At 44.4% G+C, this 14,693-nt stretch overlaps 1 protein-coding gene across 5 annotated transcripts in view; it reads left to right on the top strand.

Annotated features, from left to right (window-relative positions):
- The window catches only part of rptor (regulatory associated protein of MTOR, complex 1), a 204,499-nt gene extending 189,806 nt beyond the window's left edge, over positions 1-14,693 (top strand). For all 5 annotated transcript variants that reach the window (XM_082537586.1, XM_082537589.1, XM_082537588.1 and 2 more), the window contains 6 exons: positions 8,826-8,932; positions 9,966-10,093; positions 11,315-11,401; positions 11,483-11,599; positions 11,714-11,843; positions 12,462-14,693. In XM_082537586.1, the coding sequence (XP_082393712.1) occupies positions 8,826-8,932; positions 9,966-10,093; positions 11,315-11,401; positions 11,483-11,599; positions 11,714-11,843; positions 12,462-12,530 (638 nt within the window). In that variant the 3' untranslated portion in view covers positions 12,531-14,693. The remainder of the gene's footprint in view (positions 1-8,825; positions 8,933-9,965; positions 10,094-11,314; positions 11,402-11,482; positions 11,600-11,713; positions 11,844-12,461) is intronic.

The raw sequence follows: 14,693 nt of genomic DNA, 5'->3' as shown, positions 1-14,693 counted from the left end.
TCAGATTGTAGCAGCTGTCTGCACTTGAGTCTTTTGCAATAAAAGATTCTGGTTTTCAGAGGCAGTGCATGTCAAGCAATATCAGTGTAAATAAGCCAGTGTTACCTAAACAGATAATTATGCAGATGTTAAATGAGCAGTTAAAAATCAGCCACTGCTCAAACAATCAGAACCCACTTTGTAAGTAAACACTGGGAGATTCTTGCAGCTATATTTAGCTGGCTAACTAACCGCCCTAATCTTTAAAACTAACCAGTCATGAAAGTTTAAAAAGCTGCAGGACATGTAAATGGCGTGTGACCATATGAACGTCATGTCTAAATGGTATTATGCTAAATTGAACTAAATCTCCATGACCAAGGCAAAAATCAGTGAAAAATGGCTGATTAGCTTTAGACATGTTGGTTCTTTGTTAGCAGTAAGCTTCATTTTTAGTAACATAACTCTCTAAATACACTGGAATGGTTTGCTGGGATATATGCAAACATCCTCAAAGTGTATACACACTGCAGGAGACACATTAGCTGTGATCTGATTATATTGAAACTGTAACCCCAAAAAGTAATCTCTGTGGAAATATTGTTTGGCTTCTTTAGATTGTGAGGAACTGCAAAAAAGATCATCCTTAAACCCATGCATCATAACTTCAGCCACACGCACACCGCTTTGACTTGGCTAGTTATTCAGCTTTTAAATTATGGGATCCTTGTACCGAACACTCAGTTGCAGGCACATTTGCAAATGGGTATTTGATTAACTCGGCATGTAAAATAATACTTTCACATAGCTGCATAGTCTCCAGTCACTCTTCATCGTCACCTCAAACAGCTTCTTTCATTTATTTAAAAAAAACGTGCACACACACAAATTGAATCTGGTCCCATGGGTGTCGGTGTTTAATTGGGACTATGTCTGTCTCACTGGAGGGTTCAGCCTGTTAAACTTCAGAGGAAACAGTGGAATTACAGGACTGCGGCTGGCAACTGGCTCTGAGAAGTTATTCCTGCAGCTGCTGCAGCTGCATTAGTATGCAGAGGCTGTCGCTGGAGGTAGAGCTTTGTGCAGAAAACAAGAGGGATAAGGTTTCTAGGTAAAAATGGGAGAATTCTTAAGAGGGAAGGTCAGACAGCGGTTAAAAGGGGTGGATAAGTAGGCGGATGGCAGAGGAGAAGATTGGAAGACAGGATAGATGGAGAGAAAATAAGGAAAGAAAAGTTGGAGATGACTTGAAAATAAGGTCATGCTCGTGTTTATTTAAGGCTGAAAGGAAGCACAGAGAGAGCAAACCAGAAATTTCTAATCAGTGTTTGTTCTGGGGTTAGATGGACTGAAGCGAACAAACGTCACAGCTCTGCAGATTAGACTAAGAGCCGATCTAATTAAGTTCTGATACATATAATTGCAATATGTTACAACACAGCTTTGTCCTTTGTTTTATTTTTATTCCTTTTAATGCCATTAGGTTTGTTTCTTTTTTTCTCCTCTTTAATCATCTTTCTCTTTGTCCCTTTTCTTGTGCATGAGCAGAAGTAGGGCTGACTTCGCTTCTTTGGTTAAATGGAGACACGCTTTGTGTCCTGCTTTACATTCAGCCTTGCTGCCTGGGACCTTGTTAACATCAGGCCTCCAGAACCTTGTGTGAAGTTGCAGTGATACAAAAGGCTGCAGGGTTTTTGTCTGCAGCTTTTACATAAACGCACATCACAGATTTTCACTGTTTTGTAGGTGAACACATTTTTAAAAACTACATAATAAAAAGCTAAAGAGATTATTGTCACTACAGGATTCTAAAAATGTATAACGTTTGATATAAAATTCCTAAAATATATAAATTATTATTTTTTAGATGTAAAGCCAGTGTTTATATTCAGGATCTGACGCCTCGATCATCTTCTACAGCTGATTGGGTGCCGGAGTTTAGAAAAGCAGCCACTGGGAGGTGAATCAGGAAGATATTCCTGCCTGTGAGACCTCCAGCAGCAATCCTGGATCAGAACCCATTTCCTTAAGTTATTTAAAATGGCGTGAGAACTTTGTGCTAGTCTCCTCTCCCCAATAATCAGATCAACAGGTGATAATGTCGGCCGCTTAGAGCTCATTTCAGGAGGTCTGTGTCAGCCAAGCAGGTCCGAGCTCTTTCAAAGGTTAACCAAATGCCAAAGTGGGGAAGTCTCCCTGCCCGTCAGAACGCTCCCGTATCGTGACATCATTGTCTATCAGAGGCACGCGCGTGCTGGGTAAGTTCCCAGTAATCTTGGAGGTTTATTACCAGAATCCTGGAAGACCTTTTCAAAGCAAACAGGATAAAGTGAGGAGATTGAAAAACGCTGAGGGAGAGAAGAAGCAGGAAGGCCTCAGCGCCAGTTTTAATAAGCTGCAGTGTGTGGGATAGTTAGGCCGTCACTGGAGATAATGGTGCAGAATAAGAAGTCAGAGGAAGGCGTCTTCTCCGGAGAGGAAAGATGGGAGTGAATCAAAGATATTTATGCAAAGGAATAGATAAATATCACAAATTGGGGATTTTCTTGGCAAACTGGTGCCGGAGCAGTGATGATCCACCACAAGCCTGCTGGCTGTTACTGGTGTTAAACTAGCTTTTTTTTGCCCAGTTAATGATTCAGCAAGGGGAAGGCCATCTGCTAACAATATCAGTGCCGTTTTTGACTGGGGAGGACTCAAGCAGAGAGGGCGAAATACCAGATTTAAAGAGAGATTGTACCTGGAAGCTATCTATGCCTCCACCTCTGTAACGTGGTCAGATTTCCAGCTGAGGAAACATTGCCCACACTCCTTTTGCCAGCTCCTTCCTTCTCACAACTCAATTCTGCATGTCCACATTGATTTCTGTGTGGGTAACTAAGACCCGCTCAGGCCCACAAAGGTTCCCTCTAAGGCAGGATGATATCCCGTTTTGAGCAGCTGAGTGTTGTCTGCAAGAGACAGAACTGAAAGGTTTGGTTTAAGGTTTCAGATCTGTGACCCTCTGAACTCAAAGTGAAGTTTTTTGACAGCTGTCAGGGAGAATTTAGCCGCTTGAAGTGGGACAGAAGGGAAGAGCTAACGCGGGAAAGATAGTGGAAGCGAGAAGTTAGCGAGAGGAGCACCTGGATAGAGAGGCAGAGAGATGGAGAGACAAACGAGACTGCAAGCCGGCGTACAGCTAAATGTTCTTCGAGCGTCTCAAGCTTAATATATCTTAATTAGGACTGAAGCATCAGCTCCAGCAGGGGTGAATGGGGGCTGCACACTGCTTCACTGCTATTTTGGGCATTGATTTTAATTCAAAAAGTGTTCCTTTATCTCTTCTGATCCTCTTTCTTTTCTAGAATATTTTCTAGAATGTAACAGAAGCAACAAGTCAGCCATATTTCTTTTAATCGGCTTCTTTTAGTCATCAAGTCAGTGGAACATCTGGGAAGTTTGCGCTTTGTCACTTTGCCCAGGAAGTTAACTAAAAAGAGTTAAGTCATTAGCGCATGATGCATAGAAATTGTGACTTTTGTTTCACATAGAAAGAGTTAAGAAAGGAAATCTTCAGAAGAAAGTCACAAAGGCTGTGTTCAAGGAGCATCGTGTTTCAAATCCCTGAGACAAGAAATACAATTTCAAACTCAGCCGTATTATCAGACTTCAGTCAGCATCTGTATGGAATATTTCTGATTTGGGGCTGTGACTCTGGTCAGGGACTCTGCCTTCCACGTGAATGCACCTAAAAGCGTAAAGCAGGGAGAGCAGGAGCAAGACCTTTGTACAAAACAGAACAGGCTTCGGTGCCAACAGGTAGGACACTGATCAAGTTAGACGCAGTGTAAAAAGGTGGCACTGGGGTGGAGGTGTGCTGTGACACAGCTGGCAGATTCACAGCAGCTATAGGCAGGCTGAAGGAAGTCGAATAGCTTATTCCCTGTGAGCAGTACCAGAGGTAATGTGGTAAACACTGCAATCAGCTGACTTGCCAGGAGTGCAGCCTGAGTTTGACATTCCCAAAAGCAACGTTTGCCAAACATTACCAACTTCATTTTGTGTCATTACCGAAACAAATGATGAAACTAATAAAGGGTGAAAGCAGCTAATATTTTGCTCGTCATCTGTTTAATTTGTAATGACGTTTGTTTTCGAATCACTATATGCTTTAGTTCTGCCCGGCAGTCCTTTAATGCTTTGCAGGAAAAGCAGGTCTGTGCGTCATTTTATTTGACTCCAGTTTTCCCCTGACTTTGAGAACCACTGGCCCAAAGAATTTCTTATTGTGAGAGCACACAGAGAAAGGCGTTGATGTGCTGTATGTAAATCTTTGGGAAAGTTTGCTGATGTGCGTTTCCTCCTGCACACACTTCAGTGCACTGGGGAATCTTCCCTTCTCCCCTCCACTCATTGTAACCCAGATTTCCTCATTACCAGTCTGTCAGCCTCAAAGGGAATGCCGCCTCCTCCTTTTCACAGCGTGAGAAGCCCGCACAGTCTTGTGAAGCGGTTTCCCCTGCATGCTATTCCCCAACATGTGCCAAGGCACACCGGCGGCGTGACGCCCGAGCGGGCCGGGTGACGTCACGCTTTGATTTGAAGCCGCCGCACGGGGCTTGGGTTTTCCTGACAGTGTAAGAGAAGCCGAGCGGTATTGTGACACAGCAGCGGAAGCTCAGTCACGACTGATAAATGAGACGCGTGAATGATTCGAGATCAGCCGGGGGAGATGTCTAATAATTAACGTGTTCACTCTTCAACAAGGTTTAGGAAGAGCAAAGAAAATAGCTTCTTCTCTTTTCATCTACACTTCGTTTTGCAAAGGAAGCAAATGAGAATAAAAATAAGCAGTGTTAAAAAAAATTAGATGAATGTATGAAGCAAGGTGCTGACACAGGTGGGTGAGCTGGAGATGGCTATTGATTGTGTAAAAACAGGAGGAGGAAGTGACTCAGAGAGAAAGGAGGAGGAACAGGAGGAAATGAAGCTTGGCGTGTTGAGTTTCAAGAGGATAGAAAAGGAGGCTGTTTCTGTAACGTCTGTGGTGAAAGCACTCCTGCAAGAAAGGGGGAGAGATGGAGTGTGTTTTTAATGTGTGTTTTGCTACCTGCCCCATTATTTCTTCTCCTCCACCATTCAACCCTCCGTTAGAGCGTCTGCACTCTGGCTTGTTGGAAATGCATTTCTCCATCTGCGCCAAGGTTATCAAAGTGAGCTAAGAGGATTTATTCTGTTTACTAAAATGAAAAAAAGATGCATTATGTACTTTGAAAATTACGTCAATTAAAATGGAAAACACACAGGCTTTAGCTTTTAACACAACACAGACAAGGTGCAGTGACACGTACTGTATATGTACAGAGAATCAAGTAGTTTGTGTGCACCCTCATTGTGGTTTAATAGAATAACCTTCCTTGCTTTAATTTGCCCCGTGACCTTTGTAACCCCTCATTTCCGGTCTGTCTCGCCCATCATTTCCTGTCATTTTGGCTTTCACTGAAGGCAGAAAAGCCTCCGAAAAATGCAGACGAGCAGCACGTGTGGTTAAAGCTCCATTAAAATGCTGGTCACTGCAGGTTAGCTGACCAGACATAAATTTAGTAGTTCGCACAGAGTTTGAAGGTCTTGCACATGTAATATGCATAAAACCTGTTACGTGTGTTAATCCTGAGCCGCTTGATAGAAAAGATTTGCTTCCAGTCTGTCGTCCAGACGATTGATGTCAGAGGTCTGTTCAGGTTAATGCTCTCAGAATCATGTGACTTTCATCTGTCTACCATTTGCTATTAAAGCATGCCGCTAGCTTTGCCCTTTAAAACTGTGCCGCCACTATCAAGCATGTTAACTCATAGTTTAAAGCCAGAAGCTGCAACTTCTCTGTTTTCACTGTACGGTCAGCCGATCGAGCTCCTGCTCATTTTCTCCAACACAAAAAAAAAAGGTTATTACTGGTCCGGGTTTCCTGCGACAGAAAGAGAGAGAGGCAGAATTACTGTGTGCAGCGATAAAGCTGAAATTACACTCCTGCCTTCAGTGGATCATTTCAGTAAATTATGAATATTCTGCACTTGTCTCAGTAGGCATTTGCTTAATTATTTATCTGTTTTATTCTTGACAGTAAACAGTTTGTAGCATTTAAGTGGCTTTGCTGTTACATTTGAATTATGGCTAAACGAGCACCTTTGAAAGTATTGGCTTTTGTTTGTTTGTTGTTTTATGAACGCAGATATTTTAGTGGTTGTTCTGGATTCATTTTGCTTGCCAGCGGCAAATATTAGTGTTGCTGCTTTACTCAAAGGCAGGCCAGACTGCAGTGTGAAGAGCAGCGAATGGGAGCAGCCGAGGGATCGTTAGCCAAATAAAGATATCTGGTGCATAGGACCAGCAGGGGGGTCAGCTTAGACCTGGAGGGGTGCTGAACCCTGACTATACACACAAAGTTGGCTTGTAACTACACTCATCAGCCACTTTATTAGGTATGTCTCACTCTACCACGTTGGACCCTCTTTTGCCTTTTCTTTAGAGACTTTGGCTCGTGTTAACACGACAGCATCATGCACTTGCTCCAGAGTCGTCAGCCGCACATCCTGCTCTCCTGTTACACCACATCATGAAGTTGCTCTATTGGTGACTCCATCCATCCGCCCGGTGGTGCCAGTGTCCGGCAGCCTCGCCTCTGTCAGTGCGCCCCAGGGTGGCTGTGGCTACAATGTAGCTTGCCATCACCAGTGTGTGAATGTGTGTGTGAATGGGTGGATGACTGGATATGTAAAGCGCTTTGGGGTCCTTAGGGACTAGTAAAGCGCTATATAAATACAGGCCATCCACTCTCTGCTGCTAATCCTTTCCAGGGTCGCGGGGGGGCTGGAGCCTATCCCAGCTGTCTTAGGGCGAGAGGCAGGGTCCACCCTGGACAGGTCGCCAGTCTGTCGCAGGGCTAACACATAGACGCAGACGACCATTTGCTCTCACATTCACACCTCTGGGCAATTTAGAGTTTCCAGTTAACCTATCCCCACTAACTGCATGTCTTTGGACTGTGGGAGGAAGCTTGAGTACCTGGAGAGAACCCACGCAAAGATGGGGAGAACATGCAAACTCTACACAGGAAGAACCCGCCCTGATGGTGGACCTTAATGCTGTGAGGCAACAGTGCTAACCACTGTGCCACCATGCTGCCTCTATTGGTGACTGTGGAAGCTATTAACAGTCATAAAGCGATGGACGTGGTCAGCACATGGTTACTGTAGACTTCCTGTCAGCTTCAAGCTGTCTGGAATCAACAAGGTGTTTTCACCCAGAGAACGAGCACTCACTGGGTGTCTTCCCTCTTTCTGGCCATTCTGTGAACCCTGGAGATGGTTTTAATGGAAAATCCCAGCACATCAGCAGTTTCTGAAATACTCAGCCCAGCTGGCACCAGCAACCATTCAATGACATTCAAAATCATTTAAATCACCTTTCTTTTCCGCTCTAATGGTTCATTTGAATTTTAGTAGATAATCTTCACCATGCCTACGTGTCTAAGTGCGCTGAGCTGCTACCTTGTGATTGGCTGGTTAGAGATTTATGTTAATGAGCAGTTTAACTGGTGTAAAATGGCTGGTGAACGTATTTTATGGGGGTTCATATTTACTAAGCCTGCTGGAAAGTTTCAGAAAATCATTTTCCTCCATGAGAGCCCTCCTGTTTTTCCTAAAAACAATTTTAGAGTGTTAGCACAAATTCGCGTTATGTCCCGTACATCTGTTTTCTTAATCGCTGATTCAGTTCAGTCGCTGGAGCTTATCCCAGCTGTCATAGAGCAAAACAGTGGGTACACTCTGGTCATGTCACCAGTCCGTCGCCCCATTCATCCTCACACTCCCATTCAAACTTGGGTTAAAGGATTTAAACTGACTAACAGCAGTAAAGAAAAGGAGGAGGCATTTATTTGCTGTTCAGCTTGTTGAACTGTTCAAATTAATAGTGTCAAAACTAGAGACCATAATTGACCAGTTGACCCGTGGCCGTGTGGAGGAAGCTCGCTGAAACGGTCACACCCTAGCCGCTCATCGTGGAGCGTGCTGTCGGCTGCAGTTAGCTTCCCTCCGCAGACGTTCCTGAGCCAGCACAGCTTGTGCTGCACTGTTCACTTGATTCCTGCTGTGACTACCAGCACACGAAGAGTCCTGCTGTCTTCAGCTTCTTCCTTCCTCACTTTTTCGCTCGAGTGCCATTTGACTCATCAAAGCCGGAATCTGCTGACAGGCGCAGTTCCAGGGTCAGTGTTTGCATCTCCCAGTGGTCGTCCTGACAGGGAGGATGCAAAATGCTAAACAATGCTTCAGTCTGCATGAAGTGCGCCTTTGTACACTCGGGAATGACTTGGTTTTAATGGTCCGAGTTTTACTGCAAAAACATTTCTTCTGCACCTTTACACTCTGCAGACAGCAGGGTTTTTGCTCATTCTTTGATTGTTCCTTTCTGTTGTATTTATTAGTGACGCACTGGTGCAGGAGCCTGCCGCACTAATCTTTCATTTGACTTGGTACATGTGTCAGCGTGAGCCTCCTGAAACCTCCGACAGATTGCGTGGGCTGTGTATTACTGGGATCAGCACATGTTCTGTGTGTTTAGCAGCTGTGTTTATAGGTGTTTGTAAAGGTCCCTTTTTAAATGAAATTTTAAAAAAACATCAAATTCAAACTGCAGCTCGCAGATTGTGTGCAAATTATTCTTATGCTGTTCGTGTAATTGTGATTAAAAGCCACCTTCTGTTGTTTTGAAAACAATAAATAATCCTGGTGTGTGCTTCGTATCGAGCGCACAGTCCCATTTGTGCTTGTTGTAAGTGTCGCTGTGTCGTCCTGTGTTTGTAGGAGCAGGTATGGTCGTGGACTGGGAGCAGGAGACGGGGTTCCTCATGACGTCTGGAGACGTCCGAGTCGTCAGGATCTGGGACACTGACAGAGAAATGAAGGTCCAGGTACTCGGCACACCTCACTGCTTTGTGTTTCTCTTCATTAGTTTTATAAAATCAGGTAAAAGAGCTGAGGGCAAATGGAGCATCTGTTGGTCTGTGTCAGTCAAGTGTGACTCTCTGCCCTCCTTCTAGTTCCTAAATCATTGTCGTGACCTTCATCTGATTTAGTTTATTCCTTCATGTCTCTGGAAAGTAGTTTCAGAAAATATGAGACTTGCAGGTTTCATGTTTCTAAGTAGAATTTCAATCTTAACGAGACTTTTATTGCCATTTGTCATAAATCTAAACATCAAAGGAAAAGAGGGAGACAGCAGAGGAGGTTCAGGGATGTAGTGAAGGAGGACATGCAGAGGGACAGGGTGAGATGGAAGCAGATGATTCGCTGTGGCGACCTCTACAGAGCGCAGTTGTTGTGATCTAAACGTCAACACTTTACATCAGATCTTCTGTGTATCCAAAAATCACACTTTGGTCCTTTCACGATTCGTTGACAATACAAAATGATCCTTTAGCAGGATTTTGAGTCTAGCTTTCAACTTTTCCCAAACGAGGCCGCTGTGTGGAAGCATTTTGGTGGAATTTTAGATTTAAGCTGTAATATTCATCAGGAACAACTCGGATTACTTTCTTGGTGCTAAAACATGAAAACAACCCTGTTTTTGAGGCGTTTCACATTAAAACTTAATGTGTTCACGGAGCTCTCTGCTGCTGCTGCTGCTGTTTGTTTGGGCAAAGTAATGGAAGTGTGAGGCAGAGCCGGTACCATTAGTGTGGTTTCTTTCTTTTCTCCTTGTTTTTACACATCTAATGGACCTCGGTGTGCTAATCATTGTCATGATGGATGGACTTAATACAAGTACAAATGGCCCCAGTCTCGCCTATGGCTGCATATTGATGCTGCGCCCAGCTTCAAATGAGCCAACAGAGCACATGATTGATGATTTTAAAGGAGGTTTAATGTGAAATGAGCGTTACCTTTACAGACCTTAACAAGAGGAGATGTGTGTGTTCTTGTGTGCATGTGTTCGTGCGCCAGGACATCCCAACAGGAGCGGACAGCTGTGTGACCAGCCTCTCCTGCGACTCCCAGCGTTCGCTGATCGTTGCCGGTCTGGGTGACGGGTCTGTGCGGGTCTTCGATCGGAGGATGGGCCCCAATGAATGGTAGCCTCCCATCATCACTTTCTAATCCCATTAAATCACTTTCAAATTTATGATTTCTCAGTACGGTTTTATTTTACTGTCTCAACGTTATTTAATTTCACTGAAGAACACACATGGCAGTTTCTCCTACTCCAGACTCGTGCATTATTCACTTCTCTAATCTATATTTATTGTATGTAGTGTGCCATAAATCTCCCTTTTGGGTTGCCTCATCCTTTAATGGACCCCGTGCCCCCAGCTTGGTTAAACATTATTTTAATTTCAGGCCCTGAGGGGGAAAACAAGGCAGTTAAAACATGAAGTGGCCCATAAATCTTTAAATGAAGCTAATTTAATAGTTCCCCTTCAGGCTGGGAGTTACATCTTTCAGCAACTGTTGCCTCCCCATGTTGATCAGCCCAGAGCTGATGGTTGGACTCGGTCTTAGGAAAATTTTGTATAGAGAAGCTTCTTTTTTCAGTGCTTGGAGAAAAGAGTCCTTAAAATTCGGCCTTAGACAGATCAGGCGCTCGTTCTGGCACATCTGTGCTCCGACTGTAAAGTGTTTCTTTACTTATCCGGTAATTCGAGCGCCGCTCAGCCCCAAGAAGATGGTCATACAAAATAAAATCAGAAAGACTGTTTTTTCTCCCCACCTTGATGCCACTCTGCCACCCAGTGGTGTGTCATCCTCGTTACATGTAGAGCAGCAGGATTTATCTTCAGTTTTGTTTTGTTTTTTTTAATACCACACTGGTTACCCAAGAAGAAAGTCACCACCCAGTTAAATCAGCGGTCAGATCAGAGCCTTTCTACTGAATGTGCACCCAGCTTTACTGTACAGCCAGATCGTTTAGTCACATTACTTGATTTGCTTTTAATTAAGGAAAGAAAGAAATTTAACGACTGTAACGGCGTTTAAAGTGTTGCTGGATGAGGCTTCAAGAAAAGCTCCTTCGTGTGATAGACACGTGTTTTTATTCTCGCTTCTGCTGCAATCATTTAATTCTTCAGGGCTTTTTCACACCCAGTTAGCCCAAAGCAGTGAGTCAGTCAATCAAAACACAGTGAGTAGCAGATATTTTCGGCCTCACTGCACCCATGGATGATCAGACACTAGAGGCTCTCCTGTTGGTGGTGAAAATACCACTTAATGTACCAAAAGACATATTTTTTAAATGGTTTGTTTTGACTTGATGTCACTTGTAGCGTAGTTAACTGACGCTTGTTGTGTCTCCGCAGTCGTGTGATGACCTACAGGGAGCACGGAGCCTGGGTGGTAAAAGCTCATCTACAGAAGGAGACAGACGGGCACATCATCAGCGTCAGGTATCCTCTTTCACCTGCTCAGACTCACAGACACTAACTTGAATGTTTTCTTGCCTGTGCTGACTCTGGTTATCCCGTCAGTGTTAATGGAGATGTGCGGTTCTTTGAGCCACGGATGCCGGAGTCCATCAATGTGCTACAGACGGTGAAAGGCTTAACGGCTCTAGACATCCACCCACAGGCCAACCTGTTCGCCTGGTGAGTTGGTTTGCTTGACGTTGGGTCAAACCCAGAGAATCAGATGCTTTTTCCTCAAGTAAATACCTAAATGCACGTGTGTGACTCTTCTGTGTTTCACTGTCGACCTTCCAGTGGATCGATGAACCAGTTCATAGCGGTCTACAATGCAAACGGCGACGTGATCAGCAACATTAAGTACTATGACGGTTTCATGGGACAAAGGATTGGTGCCATCAGCTGTTTAGCCTTCCATCCTCACTGGGTAAAACTAGAGCTCAACTGTGTATCTGTATCGTCTTTGTTGTTGTGTTAAGCTAACACCTATACCTGACACATAAATGTTATTAAAAAACTGAATATCTCTAATTTAGTGAAATTTAAAAAACAATGCATCCCAAAGTGGAAATGTTCGAGTGAGCTTTCCTTTAGAGGTACTTAGCCACAGCATTTAATCTGCAATTCAGTCTTCACTTTAAAACTGCACTCATCAATTTTATATCAAACAATTATGCAAATTGTGAAAGATGTTCCTTGTCACATTGAACCCAAAGAGAAATTTCATTTGTTTAGCTCATTTCTTTGGTTTTCTTACTCGGAGCTCATTAAATTTGCCTCCAGTCACAGTTGTTACCTCCTTTAGTGACAAACCTCCACATCAAAGAGCACTCGGGCAAAGTTAGCTGGTGTACACAGAGTCAGGTATTCTTCTCTGGAGCGGTGGGAGGTGAATATTGGGCTCGCAGTTAGTCAGAAACATGACGGCGAATGAATGCTAATGTCCGAAACTGGACAACACTGACTCTCTAGGTTGGTTACCAACTTCTGGTTAAAAGAAGTTACCAAGTAACCTCCCCTGTCTTTTCTCTCCGTCTCCCTGCAGCCTCACTTGGCGGTAGGCAGCAACGACTACTACATGTCCATCTACTCGGCAGAGAAGAGGCTCAGATAACACACCAGCATCCATCACCTCTCCTCCCCATCATCACACATGAATTGTGACCCTGAGCCTCAAGCACCGGGATGTAAATGACGTTCTTTTTTGTTTTTCATGTACATATGCAATTACCACCCTGAATGTTCTAGTGATGGCTGCTGACGAAAACTCATGCTACAGACGACTCTCTATATATATTATATTATCATTGTTTATTCATATTCTTATTATGAAGCTAATGATTGTAGACTTGGCTGTGCTGAGTGTGTATATTTAAATAGCATCTACAGAAGAAGAGAGGTTCTATTTTAAAAAAGAAAAGAAAATGGTACCTGTCGATCACCGGGGGCCTCTCCTCGCCACACAGCGAGCATCACTACCTGAACAAACTCTGACCCAATCCAGATGTGGCGAGAGAGGACAGCACGCACACACTGTTCAAACACATTAACCGGTGCAGGAAACATGAACTCGCCACGCCACCGAACCCCGGTGCGTGTGCGTAAACTGGCCGAGGATGCGGAGTTTCGTGACTTCGCAGCACCTGCCGCCAAGACGCTTGGAAGGGCTTGGAAGGGCGGACCCCGGAAAGGTGGATTGTGATTACTGTTCCCTGAAAACGTCAAGCCGGCAGACGTGACGAGTTTGTTTTTGTGAGTGTTAGAAGGAATTATAGCACAGATGTGCCCTGCCCACAGCGGGCTCTCATAGCCTTGGACTTGCCCAAAAAGACACCTGCTCCCATTCTGCAGTTCTCCTCCTCGCTTCCTTCGCCCCAGCGTGCCAAACAAAATCATCATTTCCATGCAGTCCCCTTCGCTGTGGCTCGGAGGGGTGTGCTTTTTGTTTTGTTTGTTTTAGCTAAACCTGCTTTGTTACTAGGATGACGCATGCCCTTGTATCTAGCACAGTGAGAGGAGAGCTAGCCAAGTACCTGGTCCTACCTGGAGACCGCGGCAGCTACCTACCTGCCTCTGCAAAGCAATAAGACTGCTCGTGATCGATCCAGCCTCAAGCTCTTCCTGTTTCCCACAGAAAAACACACTTCCATTTGGAGGGGGTGTTCGGCTGCCACAGTACAGCAATACAAACGCACACATTTCCATTCACGACAGCGAGTTTCCTTTAGACTTCATCGTATGGCTGTGCCATCTTTACCTGCTGTCACAGTAAAGATGGCGGTTTTTATGATTTACCTGAGGGTCAAACAAGCCCTCAAAAAGCTGCTTTCATTTTTATGGCTTCTGGAAAATACAAATAGAAGTAAAGCTTCTTGTTAATTTAAACCAATCAGGCGCAGCTTTGTCTTCATTCAGATCCTTTTTTTTTTTTTTGATGAACCCCCGCTGCAGGGTTTCATTTCAGCTCTTATTTTGCTTTTATTGCAGACTTCTTTGGATTGATTATGTGTAACGGAGCGAAAGTGCGCCGCATGCTTAGAGAGCGCCGACTCACCTGTTGTTGCTCGCTGCATCAGGTTTTAGTCAGCCCCCTAGATTTCGCTCAGGTATTTCACGAGCCCCCGTTAGCCCCCTCCTCCCCCTGCAGCATGATAGGCAGGTGAGGTCAGTCACAAGCAAGAGATCATGAAAACTGACGTCAATGTGGTGCTCTTTCCTAAAGCTTTTTTTTTTTTTTTGTGCATTATCACCATCGTCGTGCCTCTCCTCTGAGGCAGCTTTGCCTTTTTAATCTTTTTTTTTTTCGTTCTTTTCTTGTATTTTTCTATGTTTTTAATTCTTCTTTGTTCGCCTTGGCCTTGGGGGGTGGGTGGGGGAGCTTTAGCATTCAAAGGCTGCTCCCCCCTCTCTTTTCCTGCCACACCTCCCATCTGCATCGCGCCTCCCGAGCTCTACTTTTCCCCCACAGACGGAGTGGATTTGTAGACTGAAAGTGAACTGGAAACACCAAACATACCACACAACATGCAGTCCGGTCACCACGTCAGTCTCCACCCTCACACGCTCACTGAGCTGGTCCAAGCCCTCAGCTCACACTCACATTCATCTCTGAGTATCCTGCTTTGAGTTTTAAGATTTTAGAGCTGGACAAAAAGTCTTTAGTAGGAAAGGAAAAGTGAAACAATCAGGTTTGTGTCTGTGACTTCAGACTGCTTTGCTGACTGTGGTTCATAAAGCAGGAGATGAAATCAGTGAAATAAACCAAATACAACACCGG

This window comes from Aulonocara stuartgranti (assembly GCF_965226115.1).
Source record: "Aulonocara stuartgranti genome assembly, chromosome: 6".
Lineage (NCBI taxonomy): Eukaryota > Metazoa > Chordata > Actinopteri > Cichliformes > Cichlidae > Aulonocara > Aulonocara stuartgranti.
Note: the sequence above shows the minus strand (reverse complement) of the source record. Positions and strands in the feature narration are given on the sequence as shown.